The sequence below is a fragment of the Mytilus galloprovincialis genome, chromosome 5, assembly GCF_965363235.1.
Source record: "Mytilus galloprovincialis chromosome 5, xbMytGall1.hap1.1, whole genome shotgun sequence".
NCBI classification, from domain to species: Eukaryota; Metazoa; Mollusca; class Bivalvia; order Mytilida; family Mytilidae; genus Mytilus; species Mytilus galloprovincialis.
The window spans coordinates 27,483,522-27,507,685 of NC_134842.1; the positions used below are offsets into that span (position 1 = coordinate 27,483,522).

A 24,164-nucleotide genomic window follows, 5' to 3' on the forward strand; every position below is an offset into this window, starting at 1 on the left:
CATTGGTTAAATCTTAAAATTAATCCAATGAAAAGGCTCCTTTTAAAATACACCTTCACATCAAAGAATGTTTACAAATGGCGGGTGCACAGCAAACGTATCCTAAATGGCTTTTGCAATGCAAACAACATATTACAGATTCAAAGGTTTGATTTCTTCAAAGGAACGGAATCAATCAAAACTTTCTTTAGACAATCCATATGAAAAGCAACCACCATGTACCCCCAGTTTTCGGACAGCCAAAACAACTCGGACTTTTTATAGAGAAGAGGATATATAGACACGTCGGACCAAAACTGATCGGACCATTTTTACGAAAACTCAATCCTCTTGTCTTCAAATTAGTTTGAGTTGCTCTAATTTCTCAAAACTGTACATCCCCACATATCTGTTTGTCACTTCTTGACCTTTTGTCCACTTTATAGTGGAATTTGGGGTCTAAGAGTGACGCGGGATTGCCAATTTTTTGTAAGCATGAAGTGAGAAAGTCAAATTAGTATTCCGCGAGATAATGAAGTTACAAAAGAACAGAGCTCCAGATAAGCTGCGTATTTGCGTGATCACGCAATAAAAATAATTAAAAACCCAATGCAATTGCCCATTGCAGGGTTTAATAACCCAATTAATTCAAAGGAAAATCCATTTATATGCCAAAACTATGAGTTCTTAACGCTTTTACTTGTTATCGTTTGCGTTATTTACCCTTATCTGATTACAGTCGTAGCGTAAATCTATTTTATAATATTTATAATTGGAAATGTCCTATCGTTCTAAAAATAGAGCCCTGCATCAAGTAGCTGAAATGGGTCCCTGTTGGAATTTTCTGTTGCTCAACAGGTACACGTGAATATGAAAATATTTCGATCTTCTCGGGGTTTATCCAATTAGCGTGTGTCATGTTGTTGTTATATTTTTTCGAATTACTCGGGACTTATCATAACATACAATGATTTAAAACAAAAGTAAATGTCCACATGTTTTTTTGATAGCTTAGGGAAAGTTATGATAATAACAAAACTCAGCTAGTGTTTTTATGAAGCATCCATCAAACGCACGTGCATGTTTGCATACCTTAACGAGAACATTGCTAGAAAGATAAACACGAGGTTACGTCAAAAACGAAATCAGTTGGAAAAAGTGAAAGGTATAACTCAAATCTGGGAACCACTTATTTTTTTTTTAAAAGTAGGTCTGGCAAATAGATGAAAGTACTTTCTTACAGCACCTAAATATCACATAAAATCTAAACACTTAGCCGGCCCACGTCTATCCCAACTAAACTGTAGGGTGATCATATGGGATCTAGAAAGGTAATTCGTTACTGTCCGACTAGTGACACCAGCTGCAGTTTATACAAGTTGTGAGAAAATAAAAAACTGGAAGAACGTTTAAAATGGAACATAAATAAAATTTACACTGCTCGTCAGTGAATAAGCTAAATAAAACAGCTAGCACATATTTAAGATGGAAAAACATCTGAGGTTGATATATTGTGATTATATATAACATGCCTGAATATTCAATATTGTGTTGATGAAAAAACTCAATACATAAAGGAGCTTAGTGGTTAAAAACCCAATTTGATATTTGCTTGAGGGGTGAACTGAAATTGATAATGCAATTAAAAATCTTTATCACCCAATTCCGTAAAAAAATGGTGGGTAAAAACCCCAATTTGTGAATTCTTATCTGGAGCTCTGAAAAGAAATAAAATTGCTTCAGTCCATAGTGTAAGCTGGATACGGGAATCTGATAAAACAGTAACTGGGATCTGGGCAGACCCCACTTATCTGATATAGTAACAGTTTTTAGGAAATAAAAACCACTAAGTACAATCATGCTTGACTCATATATATAGTGAGACGTGACACCTTTTCTGTTTAAAAAAAGCTTAACGATTAGCTGTTTCTCTGCTGAGCAACACCAAGTACACCAAGTTTTTACCATTCAGGTTTATTTTGGCCTAACTAATTGCAGAAGATGATAACTGTATACGTTAATAGAATTAATAAGATTGCGTTTTTCCTTACAAAGCAGGTTTCATCTCAAGAATAAAACAAAAATATAGCTACTTGATATCACGAAAACATTGCTAATAATTGTTTTAAGTTATTATTAAGTTGTTCACACAAAATTATGTGATGTATACCATGTATACATTGTACATAATGGTACATGAAGAGAAGAGTAAAAATTGATATTAAGATCAATACATTTTATTTGTCTTACAAAACGTTTTCGGCATGCATTATACATGCTTCCGCAAACACTGGTTAGCATATCTTCAGACCAAGATCATCTTTCAGTCGCCTTTCCACAATTTACTGACTTAGTTTAACATATTTTTGTAACCCCCCCCATTCTAATGCTCAAAACTGTTCTGGATTTGAATCGTTCGTTTCATTCTGTTTCCTTTCCTTTGTTCGTATGAAACCTTCATCTACAAAATCTTATTCTCCTGCCTATGTAGATATAAGATGTGGTATGAGTGCCAATGAGACAACTCTCCATCCAAGTCACAATTCGTTTGAGACCACAATTATTTCCTAGTGCATTTCTTTTAGAACATAAATGAAAATTAAAAAAATCCCACCTGCGCTTTCTCAATGAAATTTTTACAGTGTGTTGTACTACTTTTGGGACAATTGATGTGAATTACTACTGGGCTGTTCCATTGAGCCAATGAAAAAGAAAATAAGTGTACCATGTTTCCAGTTCCCCCAACTTTGACCCTAAGGTTAATACAAATTTTGTGTGTTTTAAAAATAATTATCTTGCTAATTTGTTGGTGTGATTTAAAAAAAGCTCTTCTTTTGATGTATCCCAGTATTCCAAAATCACAGTGATTGGAAAGAATAGCAACCTAAACTTGCTAAAGCATGTTCCAAAATTGTCTGTGTCCAATTAGCACTGTTTTGTGACTGTGAATGTACAATCATGGTTTGGGTTGATGAAATCCAATCACAAATCTGAGTTTCACACTCATAAATATTCTAACAATGATTCATAGAACTTGATATAAATAATTACCTATTGATCTAATGATCCTATCTTTTTAGAGCATGCAACTCAGTGACAGCTTGTTTGTTCATGTAGTATATTACGCAGTGATCCCAATATGATTATAAGATACCAAAAAAGTCTATGACAAACCACTAGTCTTGTGATTCATATAAATTGGTACAGGCTAGTGAAAATTATATAAAAAAAATCAGTAACTACTGTAAGTATTTTCTTGAAATGAGTTGTCTGGATATAACTTCATGTAGCACATTTGTACCTAAGTATTTTCATCAGCTGCAAATATATGATTTTATGCTATTTTTAAGTGACACTTATTATTAAGATAACAACTAGTATATTAAGCCAATAAGCCTATGTCCCTTCTATTTCAGGAATGGGATGGATTTCTAAAGGAGTTACATGATGCTATTCAGCAGCAGTTAACACAAAGTCATGTACAATACTTCAGTGATTTGTCAGAACCTGAAAAAGAACTGTTTATGGAAAGAGCAACACAGGCTATCAAGGGAGGTAATGCATTAAATCTTATTGCAATCAAATATTACAGCTGGTTTCTCAATTTATTTTTTTAGTGCAGTTTATTTTTTATTGTGAGATGTTCAAAAATCTTTAAAGGGAAACTTCGCAAAAAAATGAAAATTTTATATTATGTTTATTTGATATAAATAATCATATATTCATTAAAATTATTGTTCAATTCTTCTAGATAAGTGGTTAAAATAAAAATTAAAATCCCACTATCACTTCTCGACTTATTGTCATTTTGACGGCATCTCCAATACAAATTGTCACGTGATGAGTATATTTGAATAAAATATCTGAATACCACAAAGCTAAAAAACAAGCATGGCATATCGTATATTCAGTATCAAAATGACTTGTCAAGCGTACGGATGTTCAACTCGGAGTTCACATGGCATAAGCTTACACACTTTCCCAGATCCTGCAAAAAAGAAAGAGTTGTACCAGACGTGGATGATTAACCTTAACATAACACCAACCAACTCACAACAAGTTCAAGAAACTGTATGCAGACCATTTTGAAGCATCTTGTTTCGATGGGATAGTAATTATGATTTTTTTTCTCATGAATGTTTTTATTGCTATTTCGTTCCAAGCCTGGTTGAAAGGAAATTGTCAGATTAATATAGTTCAGTATTTCTGCATTCATGCATTAGTAACAGATTTTGTTGTTTACAAGAAGAAGTTTAGTACACGGATAAAAAGTCACAGACAAAAAAATTGTTGAATATATACAGGAAAAACATCTTCAAACATTATATTATTTATTACATTTATTACATTTTAAGTTTATGAACTTGTTTACAAGCCTTAAAAATAAAAAGATATTTGATTTCAATCATGCAAAGGATATATATTTCTAGGGACAATGAAGCCATTTAAGGTACCTAGCCACTTTGGCATTTTGATTTTATAACAATTATTTGATGTCATTGATATTTATTTTATAAATTCTGTATAAAACTTGCTTTAAAAATAATACATGTAATATTTCAAGAACAAACCAAAAAAGAATTAATTAATTTACGTTTTCTCGTTTAAAGGAAAATAAACTCGAAACTGAATTATGACGTTTTGTTCTGTGTCATTCTGTCGTAATTTCACAAGTTCAATGAAGTATATATTTTTTAGGTGCCAAAAAACTTAAGTATACATAAAAAATTATGTAAAACATTTAAAGGGTCATTTGTTTAATATAATAATGGTTTAAAAATAAGACTTTATTTATTTACATGTAGTATAATTACAGATGCTGTTTACCCCCCCCCCCCCCCCCCCTCCTTTTCCATATTGTGCCATATAAAAGGTTGAAGAGGTGATAGGTAGATGGGAGCATATGTCTTCCCCGATTCAAGTGGAAACTTAATAGATCTTACCGCCCCCTTGTTATGCTTTATAGCTGTCTACTAGGTCAACACAGTTGCGTAGTCCTACAAGTTAAGGCTGAGCAGTTTCCGGATATAAAATGTTGACAGCTAGGCTAGCGAAGTTTGTAATGATTTATGGTCAATCGTAGTAGGAGTATTTTTTCTTCCTAAATTTATGATAACAAGATAATAGATAGGAATACATCTAGTGGGGCGGACACTAATTTGGAAGTTGTAAAAGTATAAATATATTCTTAATGAGATCAAAAGGTATCTGTAGCGGCTTTAGACTTTTCGAAATACTTGCCAAAAAAAATAATCTTTTATATGTAATAGATTTTATTCATTTCGGGTACTTCTAATATGAAAACCGATCTTTTGAATTATTGCCAGAGGTCATGTCATTCATACGAAATGTTGTTCACACCTAAATAAGTGAACCGTGACGGCTTAAATTCACTGAGTAAAGAAAGATCAAAAGATACAAAATACTAATCTTTTAATTAACTTGGATTTAACCATGCATTCAACAGGTAGTCACTATGTGTCAAAGTACAATACACATTGTATTTGCGGGGCCGTATTTGCACACTACAAATGTACTAGCAGCACATATTTACTAGCCTGACGTAAAAGGTAAAAAGTACAAACATGCATTTTTAAAACACTACCAGTTATACATGTTAGTTCAAAATATATCCGTCAGAAAAAAAAAATCATAAAAAATATTTTATATGATTTACTTGTATCACTATAATCATTTCAGAAAATATTAAAATATAAATCGTACATTCTACTTTCAGGCTTAGCGCTGTTCCATCTTAATTATTAGTTGGTTAATAGCTACACCAAACGTCTTCTATGCGCTTTAAATAGCGTTATAAGATGATTAACGATTAAGATTTCAAATGAGATTATTTCCACTCCCGGCATGCATAAAGACTTAAACTACGTCACATAAGTCAGGAAGTTCGAAGAAATAAAATTAATAATTCTTAATTTTTTTCCTTTATTGCTGTTCATATCCTTGGTGAATATGTTTTTGATGGTATTATGGAAATAATTAGCTGATAAGTAAAAATTCGCGAATTATCCCTTTAAATATTTCTTAGGTTTTGACAAGTGAAAGTAAAAGGATGAAAATTAAATACCACTTAGAATTTTACATTGAAATTTCATCCCAGAAGGCACTTACAATTAAATTTTTGTGCTTGGTTTGGAATAGAAAAATGCTTTCAAGACTCTTGCAAAATGTCGAAAAAAGTTATTTAGTTGTGCACTTTTTTTGCTGCCAGTGTAAGTGTTACTTTGCATAAGGTTATTTAAATTAGTTATATAAAAAGTTGTAGGGAAAATTGACAAATGATTATATCATCTATTAGTCAGAGTGCATGACAGTAGACAAAAGACTACTGATGTTATATTGCAGGCTGTATATTGTATAAAGGCAGATATTAATATGTTGTATCTGAAGTTGATTTACAAGAGAGATACATGTACTTGACAGTAAACTGTACTTGATGGAAATTGATATTTAAGATGAATTGAAGATTATAAAAGTTAAAATCATTTATTGTAGGAACAGTATATAATGGCTTATGCAAGAAAGTTTCTGTAATAACTGACCAAAGTTTAAATGAAGATGTCTCTAGGCAGCTGTTGGAAGAATCTCCCATGGACACTAAAACTGACTTAGTAATAGAGAGTGCTGAGGAAGGGGCCTTAAGTCTTCTGAAGAAATGGCCAGATATGAAAAACAAACTTTATATTTGTCTAAATCAACCCCTACCATTACATATACGACAATTAACATGGAGGCTATACTTATCTAATACAAAAGGTATATATATACTTTGACACATTCCCCATTTCCATTCTCAATTTTATATATGCTTTTTTTCCTGCAAGTTATGACATGCAGTCATGAAGCATATTTTTTTTCATATTTTAAATTATAGATGCATCCCTGTAACAAACTATTGCCACATATATAGCTTTTTATATTTTATAGCAAAATTATTTTGTCACTTGCTAAAATAAGCTGATATTGTAGGGCATTATCAATTTGATATAAAAGAACCCTAATTTACATTTCATCCTGTAAATTCATCTCCCAAATTGGAAAGTTAAAACTGTCCTTTGGTTCAAAAATCTAATTTTCTATCCTTTTATCAAAGTGTTATTTTTGTCGAGCTGCGACTTTAGTTGCAGAAAACTTGATATAGGGATAGTGATCCGGCGGCGGTGTTAGCTAACTTCTTAAAAGCTTTATATTTTAGAAGGTAGAAGACCTGGATGCTTCATACTTTGTATATGGAGGCCTCATGTTATGAAGTTTCCGTCAGTCACATGTCCAATGTCCTTGACCTTATTTTCATGGTTCAGTGACTACTTGAAAAAAAAGTTAAAATTTTTTGTAATGTTAAGTTCTCTCTTATTATAAGTAGTAGGATAACTATATTTGGTATGTGCGTACTTTGCAAGGTCCCCATCCCCGCCAGACAGTTTTCACTTGACCTCGACCTCATTTCATGGATCAGTGAACAAGGTTAAGTTTTGGTGGTCAAGTCCATATCTCAGATACTATTTATAAGCAATAGGTCTAGTATATTCAGTGTATGGAAGGACTGTAAGGTGTAAAGGTCCAACTGGAAGATGCATCTGACCTTGACCCCATTTTCATGGTTCAGTGGTTATAGTTAAGTTTTTGTGTTTTGGTCTGTTTTTCTTATACTTTGTGCAATAGGTCTACTATATTTGGTGTATGGAATGATTGTAAGATGTACATGTCTAGCTGGTAGGTGTCATCTGACCTTGACCTCATTTTCATGGTTCAATGGTCAAAGTTAAGTTTTTGAGTTTTGGTCTATTTTGCTTATACTGTATGCAATTGGTCTACTAATATATTTGGTGTATGGAATGATTATAAGGTGTGAATGTCTAGCTGGTAGGTGTCATCTAACCTTGACCTCATTTTCATGGTTCAGTGGTCAAAGTTAAGTTTTTGAGTTTTGGTCTATTTTTCTAATGCAATAAGCAATAGGCCAATATATTTGGTGTATGTAAATATTTTATGACCTATATGTCAGTCGTGCAGATTTTATTTGACCTTGACCTCATTCTCACAGTTCATTGCTCAGTGTTAAGTTTTTGTGTTTTTGTCTGTTTTTCTTAAACTAAAAGCTATAGGTCAACTGTATTTGTTGTATTGAAGTGTTAGCTGTACATGTCTGCCTGGCTTGGTTTATCATGTTTATCTGACCTTGACATCATTTTCATGGTTCATTGCATTGATCAATGTTTGGTTTTCTTGGTTAATGTTAAGTTTATGTGACAGTTGTAGTAAAGATTTACATTTAGGACTATCAACATAAAATCAATGATTAGTAAAGAAGGCGAGACATTTCAGTGTGTGCACTCTTGTATTGTTAGTAATGTGTATCTTGTTAATTATTCTTGTACAAATTCAAAATACCCTTTTTTAGATGTGTGAAATGATGTGTGTAGTTCTAGAGTTGTATTAACAGGTATTGGTACATTTGACTAATGCAATGACCTTAAATCTTTTTATGCCCCATTTACGACAGAAGAAGGGCATTATATTTTCTGGTCTGTGCTTCCGTTCGTCTGTCTGTCCGTTCGTCTGTCCGTCCGTCTGTCTGCCCATCTGTCTATAATGTCTGTCCGTCTGTCCGTCCGTTCATCCAGATTCAGGTTAAAGTTTTTGGTCAAGGTAGTTTTTGATGAAATTGAAGTCCAATCAACTTTAAACTTAGTACACATGTTCCCCATGATATGATCTTTCTAATTTTAGTGCCAAATTAAAGTTTATACCCCAATTTCACGGTCCACTGAACATAGAAAATGATCGTGCGAAGTTCAGGCTAAAGTTTTTGGTCAAGGTAGTTTTTGATGAAGTTGAAGTGCAATCAACTTGAAACTAAGTACACATTTTCCCTATGATATGATCTTTCTAATTTGAATGCCAAATTAAAATTGTGACCCCTATTTCACAATCCACTGAACATGGAAAATGAAAGTGTGAGTGGTGCATCCATGTACTATGGACACATTCTTGTTTAAACTATTTTGTTGGGTCTTTATTTACTTATTCCAATGACTCATCTTTTACTGAATGCTTTTATGAGGAGATTTATTATAGTTTAATGATTAAAAGTTAACTAACTCTTTTTATGCCCCACCTACGATAGTAGAGGGGCATTATGTTTTCTGGTCTGTGCGTCCGTTCGTTCGTCCGTCCGTCTGTTCGTTCGTTCGTTCGTCTGTTCGTTCGTCCGTCTGTCCCGCTTCAGGTTAAAGTTTTTGGTCAAGGTAGTTTTTGATGAAGTTGAAGTCCAATCAACTTGAAACTTAGTATACATGTGCCCTATGATATGATCTTTCTAATTTAAATGCCAAATTAGAGTTTTGACCCCAATTTTACGGTTCACTGAACATAGAAAATGATAGTGCAAATTTCAGGTTAAAGTTTTTGGCTTCAGGTTAAAGTTTTTGGTCAAGGTAGTTTTTGATGAAGTTGAAGTCCAATCAACTTGAAACTTAGTATACATGTGCCCTATGATATGATCTTTCTAATTTAAATGCCAAATTAGAGTTTTGACCCCAATTTTACGGTTCACTGAACATAGAAAATGATAGTGCAAATTTCAGGTTAAAGTTTTTGGCTTCAGGTTAAAGTTTTTGGTCAAGGTAGTTTTTGATGAAGTTGAAGTCCAATCAACTTGAAACTTAGTATACATGTGCCCTATGATATGATCTTTCTAATTTAAATGCCAAATTAGAGTTTTGACCCCAATTTTACGGTTCACTGAACATAGAAAATGATAGTGCAAATTTCAGGTTAAAGTTTTTGGTCAAGGTAGTTTTTGATAAAGTAGAAGTCCAATCAACTTGAAACTTAGTATACATGTTCCCTTTGATAAGATCATTCTAATTTTAATGCCAAATTAGAGAATTTATTCCAATTTCACAGTCCTTTAAACATAGAAAATGATAGTGCGAGTGGGGCATCCGTGTACTGTGGACACATTCTTGTTAGTATAATATTTCTATATGACTGAACAGACTTATAATTTACAGAATATAGTTACTCTGGTAGGTAAACAAAGTAGAAATATATATAGTTTGTGTACACACAATATGAGTCTAGCTATCACAGGTACAAGGACAAAAAAATCAACTGGTATATGTCAGATTTATAGGGAAAAAATGGTAAATATATTACTTGAATCACACCTGTCACAAATACCTGTTTACCTGTCTCCCCTACACATCACTAGGTTAACTAAATTTGAAACAGTAAAACTACCGATGGACGTCCACAAAGCTTTAATTCAATACAGTTATCTCTTAAATTTCATGGACATATGAAATATAAGAACAAATAAAACACCAAATTATTTAGGTATGTTTTGGTTGACTTTGATGGGAGGGAAAAAGGATACATTGAGAATGGACAGAAACCTTGCCTTGCAATAGGTGATCTATGGAAAATTTATTATTGTAATTCAAATTGAAAGTATGAAATAAAGGATATAAGACTGGAAAATATCTTATAAATGGTATAGATTGATATCACAAAGTAAGGTGTGAAGCTTTTCATGTTGTTTTATAGGTGTAAATCACTGTAATTTGTTTGTGTTGCACTGCTTCTTAACACAAAAATGATAAGATGATACATATGTATGCTGTTAGAGGTAAAATGATAAGATGATAGATATGTATGCAGTTAGAGGTAAAATGATAAGATGATAGATATGTATGCAGTTAGAGGTAAAATGATATGATGATACATATGTATGCAGTTAGAGGTAAAATGATAAGATGATACATATGTATGCAGTTAGAGGTAAAATGATAAGATGATACATATGTATGCAGTTAGAGGTAAAATGATAAGATGATACATATGTATGCAGTTAGAGAGAGGTAAAATGATAAGCACATGGTAGGATGGGAATGAAATTATTAGATAAAAAAGTCAGATGGAAATATTATCTATACTATTAAACGAGAAGACCTCAATTTGTGTGTCGCTTCTCTTCCTTCCACAATAAATTAATCATCATACTTCTGTGTCCCATAGGTACCACATATAGTCGCATTTGTCATCCATTCTTATAATTGTTCAGTTTGGGTTATTTTGGAAGAAAAACGAAAAAAAATGCGTTCGGATATTTTTCCGTCATTGGACGAAATTTTAAGTCAGACTAGACTTCCGGTTTGCGTTTTTCTGTACTTTGAACACACAAAGACTATGAATAAAGTGTATTTGCTATCTGCTATTATTTTCAAGTTTACTATCCACGGCGGCCACATAGTTTATTTAATAGAGAGGGTTTATATAAAATGTCAATGACCGCCGTGGATCGATTTGTAAACTGAGGATTGATAGTAAAAAGCAAATACATATAAAAAAGAAGATGTGGTATGATTGCCAATGAGACAACTGTCCACAAGAGACCAAAATGTCACAGACATTAACAACTATAGGTCACCGTACGGTCTTCAACAATGAGCAAAGCCCATACCGCATAGTCAGCTATATCAGGCCCCTATATGACAATGTAAAACAATTCATACGAGAAAACTAACGGCCTTATTTATATAAAAAAAAACGAAAAACAAATATGTAACCCATAAACAAACGACAACCACTGAATAACAGGCTCCTTACTTGGGACAGGCACGTACATAAATAATGTGGTGGGGTAAAACATGTTTATAGCGGGAACCCAATCCTCCCCCTAACCTGAGACACTCTATTTATAATGAATAGATATAAGAAGATGTGGTGTGAGTGCCAATGAGACAACTCTCCATTCAAATAACAGATTTATAAAAGTAAACCATTATAGGTCAATGTATGGCCTTCAATGTTCATAATGTACAGATAAACTCTAACATTATTGAAATTAATAGAAAAAATGGGAATTTTGGAGCCAAAAATTTGAGGAGCCGGGTTAGAATAACAATTGTCATGTCCCAAAGTACTTATGACTGTCGATACCTTTTCTAAAATTCTCCAATCATAAAATCTTTTACAAAAGTTTATCCGTTCACCAAGTATTAAATAGAGTGGGTCTATATAATATATCAATGACGCCATGGATTGATTAGTAAACTGAGAATTGATAGTAAAAAGCAAACACACTTTATTTATAGTAATGCATGTTCATTATATTGTAAATGTATGTTCAAATTGAAATACATAGAAAAAAAATGGGAATTATGGGAAAAAAGGAAGAGGGGTAGAAAAACAATTGTCCTGTCCCAAAGTACCTATGACTTTTGATACCTTTCCTGAAATTCTCAATTCATTAAATCTTTAAAAAAAATTCATCCTGCAACACTTTACATACTTTCAACCACACTCTGAATGTCCGCGATTTAACGGGTGTGTTCTAGCATTTATCATCCTTGCTAAACGTATTTCAGTTTGGGATATTTTGTATGTTTTGGGAGGAATATGATAATAAATGCGTCCAGATATTGTTTCCTTTATCGGACTGACTTTTTGAGTAATATAAAAGACTTCCGCTGCTCTTTAGGCCTGTTTTAAAATTGACTATTCACGGCGGTCACTGATACATTTTATATAATATATCACTGACCATTTATAGTAATTAAAGTATATATGTATGTTCATAGTATACAGAAAAACAGAAGGAATAAAAATCGGTATTTGGAAAAATGGGGAGGGCAAAAAAAAAATGTGCCCAGTCCCCAAGTACCTTTGATACCTCTTCTGAAATTCTCCAGATATATTTTTTACAGCTAACTCGCGCTCTATTTACCCTCGATTTCGCGGGTGTGTTCTAGTATGATTTATTTTAGTTTATATAGGAGAACCAAGTCCTGAGTACATTTTTCTTTCAGATATTCAGTTGAAAGATATTTAGATTGCTGTAACATATTGTATTATAAATTTAAAAGTTTTATTATTTGCCCTTGGTACTGTATTGTATGATATTTTCGTGTGCATATATTATTCTGATTATTTGACATGTGACAAAAGATAGGATAAATTATTATGATTACAAGAAATGCTGTATACAGGTAGTTTTGTAAAATTCTCAAATATGCCTAACCTCTCTTGTGGCAATTTTTGTAAAATTTAAAGCATTGTAAAAATTTCAGAATTTATAGAAAAGTCTCCCAACATGTATTTTATCTTTTTTGAAAAAAAGCTCCATTTTTTAAATTAGTTTTGAAATATTACTCCGGGGTACAAAGAAGACAGGCAAAGGTTAAAGCTATAGATACTTTTAATTTGAATAAAATAAACATAAAATTTAAATGTAAGAAACATTATTTTAATTTATTATTATCAATTTTAATTGCAGTTCGAAAGCAGTATATTGATCAGTTGAATACCAACCCTAGGGCAGCTATATCTATGTATGATTATGATATATCACAAAAATGTGAAACATTGCTGAATTCAGAGCATACATTTAATGACTTAAAAGGCTCAGTCGGTAAGTACATAGGAAAGTACTTCAGAATATCAAAAAATGTAAAACAATTCAAACGGCTTTATTTATGTATAAAAATGAACAAAACAAATATGTAACACATCAACAAATGACAACCACTGAATTACAGGCTTCTGACTTTGGACAGGCACATACTTACAGACTGTGGCGGGGTTAAACATGTTAACGGGATCCAAACCCTCCCCCTCACCTGGGACAGTGGGGTATTGTTCAACATGAGAACAAAGTATAAAAATCAGTTGAAAAAGACTTAACTCATCAGAAGGATACTAATAGAAATACATCTAACAATAAAGTTTATATTTTGAAAGGAACAAGCTTTTCAAGATTATTAAAATAAAGTTTATACACTAATTACCACCTCTACTTTTCATTAGATTTACAAACGTGTCAAATGAATGCATAAATTGCTAATTCTAAGAAAACAACTCTGCTGTCTTTCGTTAGTTTGCCAGGTCAAATTATGGAGTTGATTTGCTGTTTATGCATTTCTTAGCAGAGGGTAGTTGAAATGAAATGTAAAAACCAGAAAAAAAAAACCTTTTTAAATTTACACCTAACACATTCCAACTTATTGATAGAAATTTAATGGTCAACATTTCAAAACAACCATTTAGCATTTTGATCAGTTAAAAAAAAATGTAAAAAAAACCATTTTTTAATTTTACTGCATTCATTGTTATTTTTTGTCATTCCAGGTATTTTTTATGGTATGAAAGCTACACTTTCCTATTACCATTCTATTCTAAAAACCAAAAACAGATTAAGAGATGTAGAACACCTTTTAGCAGTACCATTTATGGATGTTGCTTCTACTAATATTTCAAGGTACTGTCATGAAAATAGTATTTTAATATCATTAAATATTGTATGAAGTAAAAACTTTCCGGATAAGTCACATTATAAAATACATGTAATTGCTTTTGTTTGTCTGCAAACTTTCTTGAAACCTGTCTTTGGCATCAACATTTGTTTAAATTTGTCATCATGTTATATAGGCTAAACGTACCTCTGTGTTTAAGGTTATCGAATGGATAAATATAAAAAATGTTACAATATAGATGAATGTAGAAAGACCTTTATATACATAGAAAACATGATTTTTTTAATGCAAAACTGATGTCAGATATGAATATACGAATCCTAAGAAGTTAAAATATTTTATTCATACCTAAAGCAAACTTATAATCAATCATTAGTGAAGGAAAAAAGAATTGACATATATTCCATCTCATTATAATTTAATTGTATTTTGAAATGTAAATTTTAGACGAGAACCACCACCCGGAAGAGTTGTTGCACTTATTGTTGAAGAATTCATGACATTTTTAGGAAGTCGACCAGGATTTGTCATAGATTCAGGGTCAGATGTAAGTTTAAAAAAAAATGAGATTTGTGATGATAAACAAAAAATTGTTAAGATTTTAAGCCTCTGTTTTAGGAAAATGACACAAAAATATAATCTATCCTTTTGAAAGCTTATTATGAAGGTCAACATTAAATTTTAAAAGCTTTGAAATATGAAAATGGCAGCATTTTTACAATTTTCCTGCTGAAATGCTAAAATTCTTGACCAACAAGTTAACAACATGACCTTGGACAAAAATATAGGATAATAGCAAAATGCTGTTGTGTGAATATATAGTATGAAGAATAAGGAACAATTATTTGAAGTATAGTTTGAATGTAACATTTTGGATGTGTTTGGATATATGCCTGAGGCGGCCTATGATATTGTGTGTATAAAATATCAAACCATAGGTACCTATGGGTAACCATAGGCCACCTCAGGCGTATATCCAAACACCCCCTTTGTCTCTTTCCAAATAACACAGGGTATCATCCATCATCATGATCAGTTTAAATTGGACTTTTGGTAAATTCCAGGGCTAACAGAAAATGTAAAAAAAGACATATTTGCATTAAAAGGCAATCACTTAACCATTTAATATTTATGTTGTTGCTATAAAGATCTTTTGTGTTATAGGACCATAATGATGAGGTTATAGCCTTTATAGACAAAGTAGCTAAACTTCTACAGAGACGACACCCTGAAGTATCTAGAATGATTACAGACAAGTTTGTACCTGTGAAAGGTAAGGATCATAAAAGTTTGTACCTGTGAAAGGTAAGGATCATAAAAGTTTGTACCTGTGAAAGGTAAGGATCATAAAAGTTTGTACCTGTGAAAGGTAAGGATCATAAAAGTTTGTACCTGTGAAAGGTAAGGATCATAAAAGTTTGTACCTGTGAAAGGTAAGGATCATATCACTTTTTAGTGGTTCTTGTTGGTGGCTGTTTGTTTTATCATAGGCAAGCTGTTGGTTTTCTCTGTTGAATTGTTTTATTATACCCCCACTTGTTTTACCTCTGTTTGTCGATCCGTCAGTCCATCAGTCTGTCCGTCCCATGAATATTTTCGTCGTAGTTTTCTCAAAAACTACAATACAAGGATTTCTGAAGTTTGATTTCAGGGTTTATATAGGTCAGCTATACTGTGTGATCGTTTTCAGATTCATCACTCAACAAATTCCTGTTTACCGAACACTTGTATTATTTTACACATGATAACCAAGTTGAAATTTTCGTCACATTTTTCTCAGGAACTGCTATACAAGGATTTCTGAAATTTGGTTGCAGGGTTTATATAAGTCAGCTATACCGTGTGATGTGTTTTCAGATTCACAACTCAACAACTTTCTGTTTACCAAAATATTTCGGCAAAGGTATCATCAGTGAGTATTAGCTTGCAGTTTCACTTGTTTATCATGCTAGGGTCTTTATAGTTTTCTCTACAATATAAGTTGTGTTCAATTCTGAAGTCTTTACAGTGCACCATAGTTGTTTACATCCTAATTTTTTGGTCTCTGGTGAATAGTTGTCTCATTGTCAAAATTGCTTGTTTGATAAGCGTTTACTCCAATTCAAATGACTATAAATATACAATGCATATTCAGGACAAGAACAGTTTAGCAATAAATAAGTTCTGGAAGGTGAGTCAACCTGCAAGAATGGTGGGAAATTTAAACTGCCACTGGAAAAACAGGGTGTGGTTGACTAAACAAAGGATCAACTGTTATTCATTTTCTTAAACAGCACTCTAATTATATTCCTGTTTTAAAGTTCTAATCACATTACCATTAAAAATAAGAAATCTCTATGCTCATATACCTTATCTAAGTGTCTAGAATTAATGTCTTAAAAATCTTATTTCATTACAGAAAAAATAGTTGCCACAGAAACAGGAAGTTATGCTTTGTTAACAGAAGGATTAATGACCTTGATACGACCTATGATTAGAAGTGTGTTTGTCAGTAAGTCATTTATTTAGATAAAAGTGTATCACTGATTTAAAAAAAAAGACAGAAAGAACTAAAAAGGAAAAGAAAAATATGTAAAATAAAGTGGTTTAATTTAAAGCATACTTAAATCTTATTCAGATTGGCACTTTTATTCTAAATCACATTTCATTTATTTTAAAATCGCAACAAATATACAGATATTGCTTTTATATGAAAAATTATAGTGTATTTAAAAAGTGCTTACTTCTTAGAAATAAAAGTGCTACATAGTTATTAGTTATTTTTGTATTCACTTTTTTAAACTTGCCATTTTCCTCATTTTAACTAGCCGAGGTTCAATATTAACCAAGATATTACATCTTTTTCAGCCTATCTTAAAATGGACACTTTGTTATACATATGGGACCAGTATATGATAGGAGTAGATACCCCAGGATTCAATAATGAGTGGCTGGCCATAGTAACAGTGACACTGCTGGGATTAATTAAAGAAAAACTTAAAGAAGCAACCTCAGTGAGTATATAGACATTGGTACAGAAATAAAGTTTAAATGACGATGAGAGGGCACTGAGTTATATTCAAAGACTTTGACTATATGTAGGTTCTGAAAAAGTTAAAAGACAGCTTTAAATTACTGTATGATTAACAGTACAGTGTTTCAAAGATAACAAGTATTTCCACCAGCATTAATATTTGTATATAATTTAATGGATGTTACACGTCTTCTGATTGGCTTACATTATTTTGTTATCAAACCATAGACATAATTTAGTCATGTGACCGTGACGTCATCAACGTTTTTTCATGGTTTTCTACGGTTTAAAATGGAATTTAGAATTAAATTATAAGAAATGACTGTAATATTTTTTCTGTCTATTCAAAATAACATAAAAAATGTGGTGCACACTGTTAAATAACCTGCTACACTACGTTATTCAGTGTGCACCAAATTTTTTATGTTATTTCTTCATAGACAGAAAAAATATTACAGTCATTTCTTAAATAAAAATCCTAATGATGCAGTAGAACACTTATATATCATGTATATATCTGATTTAAGTGCACACTTTTAAAAGGAGTTCAAGGAAACAATATAGCTTATACTTTACTTAAGTATCAGAATTATTTAAGGAATGACTGTAATATTTTTTCTGTCTATGAAGAAATAACATAAGAAATTTGGTGCACTCTGAATAACGCGCATAGCGGGTTATTTAACAGTGTGCACCACATTTTTTATGTTATTTCGAATAGACAGAAAAAATATTATAGTCATTTCTTATAATTTAATTCTAAATTCCATTTTAAACCATAGAAAACCAAGAAAAAACGTTGATGACGTCACGATCACATGACTAAATTATGTCTATGGGCTGATAACAAAATAACGTCAGCCAATCAGAAGATGCATTACATCCAAAATTAAATTATCATAAAATGTGAAATGGAACATGTTTTCCCTTTGTTATGTTTTTTTGGTTAACTTTTTGGGAGATAACTCATTTTTATATTCTACTTCACTTTGTTCATACAAATATAAAACATTTCTAATTTCTCTATATATTATTATTGATAGAGATAAACTGTAAACAGCAATACTGTTTATAGCAAAGTATGATCTACAAATATGTCAATATGATCAAATGTTTCAATTGACCCCTTAAGGAGTTTTTGCCCTTTATAGTCATTTTTTTCTAAGTTTTTGCAATCTTTTATAAAAATCTTCTCCACTTACTCTACTGGGCCAAATAGAATTAAATTTAGCCACAATTTTCAATAGGGGATCTTGATCAAAAATATATCCAATGACCCTGCCAACCAAACAACATGGCCGCCATGGCTTAAAAAAGAACATAGGGATTTACTATAGAAGTCTAAGGGAAAATTGTAAAAAAACAAATTCAAATTGTCACAACTTAAAAACTAATTTAAATAATGATAAGGGGTCTTCAGTTACTATTGTAAGTCTAGTTACTAGTGGATCATGACCTGCTTTTAATTTAACTACTGGGTCAAATTAAACCAAACATGACCGCAATCATTACTAGGGTATAAATACTATTCATTATGATTTAAACCTTATTTTACATGATTTCGAAAAACCATAGTAGATACAGGTGAGCGACACAGATTCTTGAGAGCCTCAAGTTTTTACTTCGATAGAAAGATTTAATTTTTTTCAATTTCATTTAGAGCTTAAAAAAATCTCGGTTATTTTCTTTCTCTTTGATAGCCAGCACACATGGAGAAAATATTGAAAGCAGAGAGTTGTAAGCTAACAGTACCACAGTTTCAGTATGAAGTAAGTTAAAACTGAACTTTTCTGAGAACACCTTTGACTAGTTAAATGTTAATGTTTTAATTTGTGTTTAACACTGAGTCTCATAAAAAACATATAAAATTTGAAATAATATTTCAAAAATTGTTAAAAGTTGAAAAAAAAACAATAAATTCTTAGCATTGAATCTTTATAAAAAAGAAAAGAATAAACAAACGATTCAATTAGAGTTTTAAAACTTGGTTTTGTGAAGTACTGTAGATTATAATTATTTTATTTGCATAAATACAAATGCAATTGGACAACACAGATTTTTGGAGTCCTCATCATTGAACATGTTTTACAATATGATATATAAGTGCATACACATATTAAATTCATTTCAATATTTCTATAAATTGGATAGATAGAAAATTGAAAAGGTGGAAAAAAGAGAAAAACAAAAAAATTAAACTTAGATGATGTTTGTGTGGTAATTTTATACTATCTAGACAATAAGGAATCTCTCCGGCCCTTTAATTACCTCAAAAATGTGTATACAAATATTTCTATTTTGCTCCGAAGTAAGTAGATATATAACTGAATTCATTGTTCTATATTTAATGGATAGTTATTGGTGAGCCATCTAAGATTTCTAAAAGTTTACATATTGTTGGTCTAAATATAATAATGTAAATATTAAAAACATTGTGAAAAAGTGAAGATAAAGACATTTTTTTTACACTGTTAATTTTGATTCAGTAGAGTAACTATTGTACAGTGTAGAATTTTGGGTAATAATAAATTTACAATTCTTAAACTTTTCTTTTTAGATTAAACTGCATTATTACAAAGAATTGTTTTCTTTATTGACCAAAGACCAGAAAGCTGCAATGCCTATTTTAGATCCAACTCAAGGTAGGTTTAAGACTAATAATCTTTTTTATAATAAGTCCTGATTTTTGTATTGTTCGGTTAAATTCTTTAAAACCCCTACAGGCTGACGATTTTGTAGATTGCACAGTTGTTTAGTTTACAGAATTGATAACTAAGTTCAGTTTAGAAAGGTTTCCAGTTTATACAGGTTCTGATTTAGACAGGTTTCACTATACAGTCGACTCTTGTTATGTCGAAGTCAGCCGGACCAGAGAAATATTTCGAGATACACGTAGTTCGACTCAAACGAACACCGGAAGTTCGACAATCTAAGGGACACAACTCTTGCTTAGCTTGGTAAAGCTAAAATAAATCCGGGTGAATATGGCAAAGGGATCGATATTCTAGTATCAGATCGATGTATTTGTATGTCACAGTCTTTTATTATTATAATGACATTTTTTTTACTTATTCAATTAAAAAAAAATCCTATGGCTTTTCTAAGAGAGCAATTTCCAATCGATAGTTTCGTTATTCAGGTCGGTTATAGCTGACAAAATTGTTTATTCTCGGATACAAGAGATTTGAAAAAAAATTGATTTCTATTCATTTTGTTTTATCTAACTCTTTCTTTTCAAAAGAAAATATAACAAGATTAAAGACGCCGTTTGAGTAGTTTTTAGGTGATCATCAAAGGAAGCCATAATCCTCACTTTATACACACCCAAGCTCATTAGTGTTAATCACAAATTAATTGTTTTGTAAACATTTTAAATACTCTTTCATGAACATTAACAATGTATCACTAATTATTTACAAAAATTCTATAAAAGATAATCTTAGGTAAACACTCATGGAAAAGCATGTCATAAATCAATACAGTGTTCAGTGACTGGAAATTTATTACACGTGTATTGTCAGATTAACTCTTCAATCCATTTTTAGGTCACCTGTCCCGAAGGGACAAGTGAGCTTATGCCATCACTTGGCGTCCGTCGTCGTCCGTCGTCTGTCGTCGTCTGTCGTCGTAAACTATTTCAAGAATCTTCTCCTCTGAAACTACTGGGCCAAATACTTTCAAACTTTAACTGAATGTTCCTTAGGGTATCTAATTTATAAATTGTATCCGAAGTTTTGATCTATCAACAAACATGGTCGCCATTGCTAAAAATAGAACATAGGGGTCAAATGCAGTTTTTGGCTTATAACTCAAAAACCAAAGCATTTAGAGCAAATCTGACATGGGGTAATATTGTTTATCAGGTCAAGATCTATCTGCCCTGAAATTTTCTGATGAATCAGACAACCCGTTGTTGGGTTGCTGCCCCTGAATTGGTAATTTTAAGGAAATTTTGCTGTTTTTGGTTATTATCTTGAATATTATTATAGATAGAGATAAACTGTAAACAGGAATAATGTTCAGCAAAGTAAGATTTACTAATAAGTCAACATGACGGAAATGGTCAGTTGACCCCTTTAGGAGTTATTGCCCTTTATAGTCAATTTTTAACCATTTTTCGTAAATCTTAGTAATCTTTTACAAAAATCTTCTCCTCTGAAACTACTGGGCCAAATACTTCCAAACTTTAATTGAATGTTCCTTAGGGTATCTAGTTTGTAAATTGTATCCGAAGTTATGATCTATGAACAAACATGGTCGCCATTGCTAAAAATAGAACATAGGGGTCAAATGCAGTTTTTGGCTTATAACTCAAAAACCAAAGCATTTAGAGCAAATCTGACAGGATAATATTGTTTATCAGGTCAAGATCTATCTGCCCTGAAATTTTCAGATGAATCAGACAACCTGTTGTTGGGTTACTGCCCCTGAATTGGTAATTTTAAGGAAATTTTGCTGTTTTTGGTTATTATCTTGAATATTATTATAGATAGAGATAAACTGTAAACAGCAATAATGTTCAGCAAAGTAAGATTTACAAATAAGTCAAATGACGGAAATGGTCAGTTGACCCCTTTAGGAGTTATTGCCCTTTATAGTCAATTTTTAACCATTTTTCGTAAATCTTAGTAATCTTTTACAAAAATCTTCTCCTCTGAAACTACTGGGCCAAATACTTCCAAACTTTAACTGAATGTTCCTTAGGGTATCTAGTTTGTAAATTGTATCCGAAGTTATGATCTATCAACAAACATGGTCGCCATTGCTAAAAATAGAACATAGGGGTCAAATGCAGTTTTTGGCTTATAACTCAAAAACCAAAGCATTTAGAGCAAATCTGACGTTGGGTAATATTGTTTATCAGGTCAAGATCTATCTGCCCTGAAATTTTCAGATGAATCAGACAACCTGTTGTTGGGTTGCTGCCCCTGAATTGATAATTTTAAGGAAATTTTGCTGTTTTTGTTTATTATCTTGAATATAATTATAGATAGAAATAAACTGTAAACAGCAATAATGTTCAGCAAAGTAAGATCTTCAATTAAGTCAATTTGACCAAAATTGTCAATTGGCCCCTTAAGGAGTTATTGCCCTTTAAAGACTTTTATCACAATTTGTTCATCATGTTGACTTACTTTAAAAAATCTTCTCCTTTGAAACTGCTGTATCAATTTCAGCCAAACTTAGGCTAAATGAGTTTCAGAGTATCTAGTATAAATTTTATATTTTATTTCCTTGTATGTCAAGAAACATAGCTCCTATGGCTAAAATAGAACATAGGAGAAAATGATTATTCTTTTTGGCTTTTGAAGAAAATAGGACGATCCAAAAAACATTTAAATAAATTGAAAAGCCAAAATAATCATTGATGAGAGATTTAACCAAAAGAATTAAGGTGAGCGATTCAGGCTCTTGAGAGCCTCTTGTTAAAAATCCCAGAGGTCATGTTTTGACATATGTGTATAAGTTCGAGATAAAAAATGAATTTTGAATGCTTTTGTTAACCTTGGGACCGTAAATTTAGTTGGACTCAACCGAAATTTCGACTCATCCAATTTCGACTCATCAGGAGTCGAATTACATACTTTTGTATGGAATAAAGTTCGGGACCACGTGAAAACTTCGACTCATCCGAAATTTCAAGTCAACCGAGTTCGAGACAACGAGAGTTAACTGTACTTTGAAGATCTATATTTACATGGCTTAAGTATATTATATATTATATTTGTAGCACAACATCCTCCCTGGAGACATTGGTACAATGATGTGATACCACCTCATACTAAACCTCAGGATAGGAGGAAGGCTAGAGAGGAACGAGAGGCTGAAAGGGATAGGTAAGATGTGGAAGAAACAAAAAAACAAGGGACTCGTACAGTCAAACCTGGTATAAAGAAAGGTTAACACTATTAATTCCACCCCCATCCCCCCAAAAAATAATGAAAAAATTTATCCTGGCCTGTCAGGTCACCCTCTTCTTGTTCCCCTGTAGTTATACTTTTGCATTTTGAACCTCATTTCAAAGGTCAGAGGTCTCTTTTAAAGTCAATTTTTTAGGTTTTAAGGGTGACCTTTATATACTGGTTCAACTGTACTATGATTTAAAGTGAAGAACTAACAGAAATAAACAGAGTCATATGTTTTGATATTGATCAAATAATATACATCGATTTTGATTTTGAAAGTCTTTAAAGGATTAAGAATGTTTTTTATGGATTTTTTTTTGGCAGGGATGGGATGTAGCCTTAAAACACATGAAAGTGGACCAATAAATTCAAAAACAATGGTTCAAATCAGGAGCCTGTAATTCAGTGGTTGTCGTTTGTTTATGTGTTACATATTTGTTTTTCATTCATTTTTTGTACATAAATAATGTCGTTATTTTTCTCGTTTGACTTGTTTTACATTGTCATTTCGGGACCTTTTATAGCTGACTATGCGGTATGGGCTTTGCTCATTGTTGCAGGCCATACGGTGACCTATTGTTGTTAATTTCTGTGTCAAATTTGGTCTCTTTGTTGTGAGTTGTCCCCTTGGCAATCATACCACATCTTCTTTTGGTAGCAAAGATATAGACAAAATCTGAAATCAGGAATTTTAATGGATGAAAGCAGAAAACTATTTTGATTAATGTTTTACATATTTTTAGACAAATGCAACAGCAAAAAGACGTTGAAACTGCTAGAAAAGAACAAGATCAACGGGAAAGAAGGTATTGTATTTGACTTCTGATTATTGAAAAATTTAACAAAATGAAAAGGAATCAAAATTCAAACAAATATTAATATGATATTATTACGTAAGTATTTCTGTATTTGCCTTGTTATTGGTCTGAGGCTTGCTGTATTGGTCTGAGGTGAAGCCGAAGGCCAATACAGCTGGCCGAGGACCAATAA

General features: G+C 31.9%; 1 protein-coding gene across 5 annotated transcripts in view; it reads left to right on the forward strand.

Moving 5' to 3' along the window:
- Positions 1–43: 43 nt before the first annotated feature.
- The window catches only part of LOC143075526 (uncharacterized), a 33,444-nt gene continuing 9,323 nt past the window's right edge, over positions 44–24,164 (forward strand). For 3 of the 5 annotated variants that reach the window (XM_076250961.1, XM_076250963.1, XM_076250964.1), the window contains exons 1-14: positions 44–146; positions 3,396–3,534; positions 6,493–6,753; positions 10,014–10,028; positions 13,280–13,414; positions 14,131–14,260; positions 14,703–14,802; positions 15,420–15,528; positions 16,654–16,746; positions 17,103–17,248; positions 18,969–19,037; positions 19,826–19,910; positions 23,000–23,105; positions 23,918–23,980. In XM_076250961.1, the coding sequence (XP_076107076.1) occupies positions 78–146; positions 3,396–3,534; positions 6,493–6,753; positions 10,014–10,028; positions 13,280–13,414; positions 14,131–14,260; positions 14,703–14,802; positions 15,420–15,528; positions 16,654–16,746; positions 17,103–17,248; positions 18,969–19,037; positions 19,826–19,910; positions 23,000–23,105; positions 23,918–23,980 (1,520 nt within the window). In that variant the 5' untranslated portion in view covers positions 44–77. The remainder of the gene's footprint in view (positions 147–3,395; positions 3,535–6,492; positions 6,754–10,013; positions 10,029–13,279; positions 13,415–14,130; positions 14,261–14,702; positions 14,803–15,419; positions 15,529–16,653; positions 16,747–17,102; positions 17,249–18,968; positions 19,038–19,825; positions 19,911–22,999; positions 23,106–23,917; positions 23,981–24,164) is intronic. The other 2 variants (XM_076250962.1, XM_076250965.1) reach the window with 2 other exon arrangements.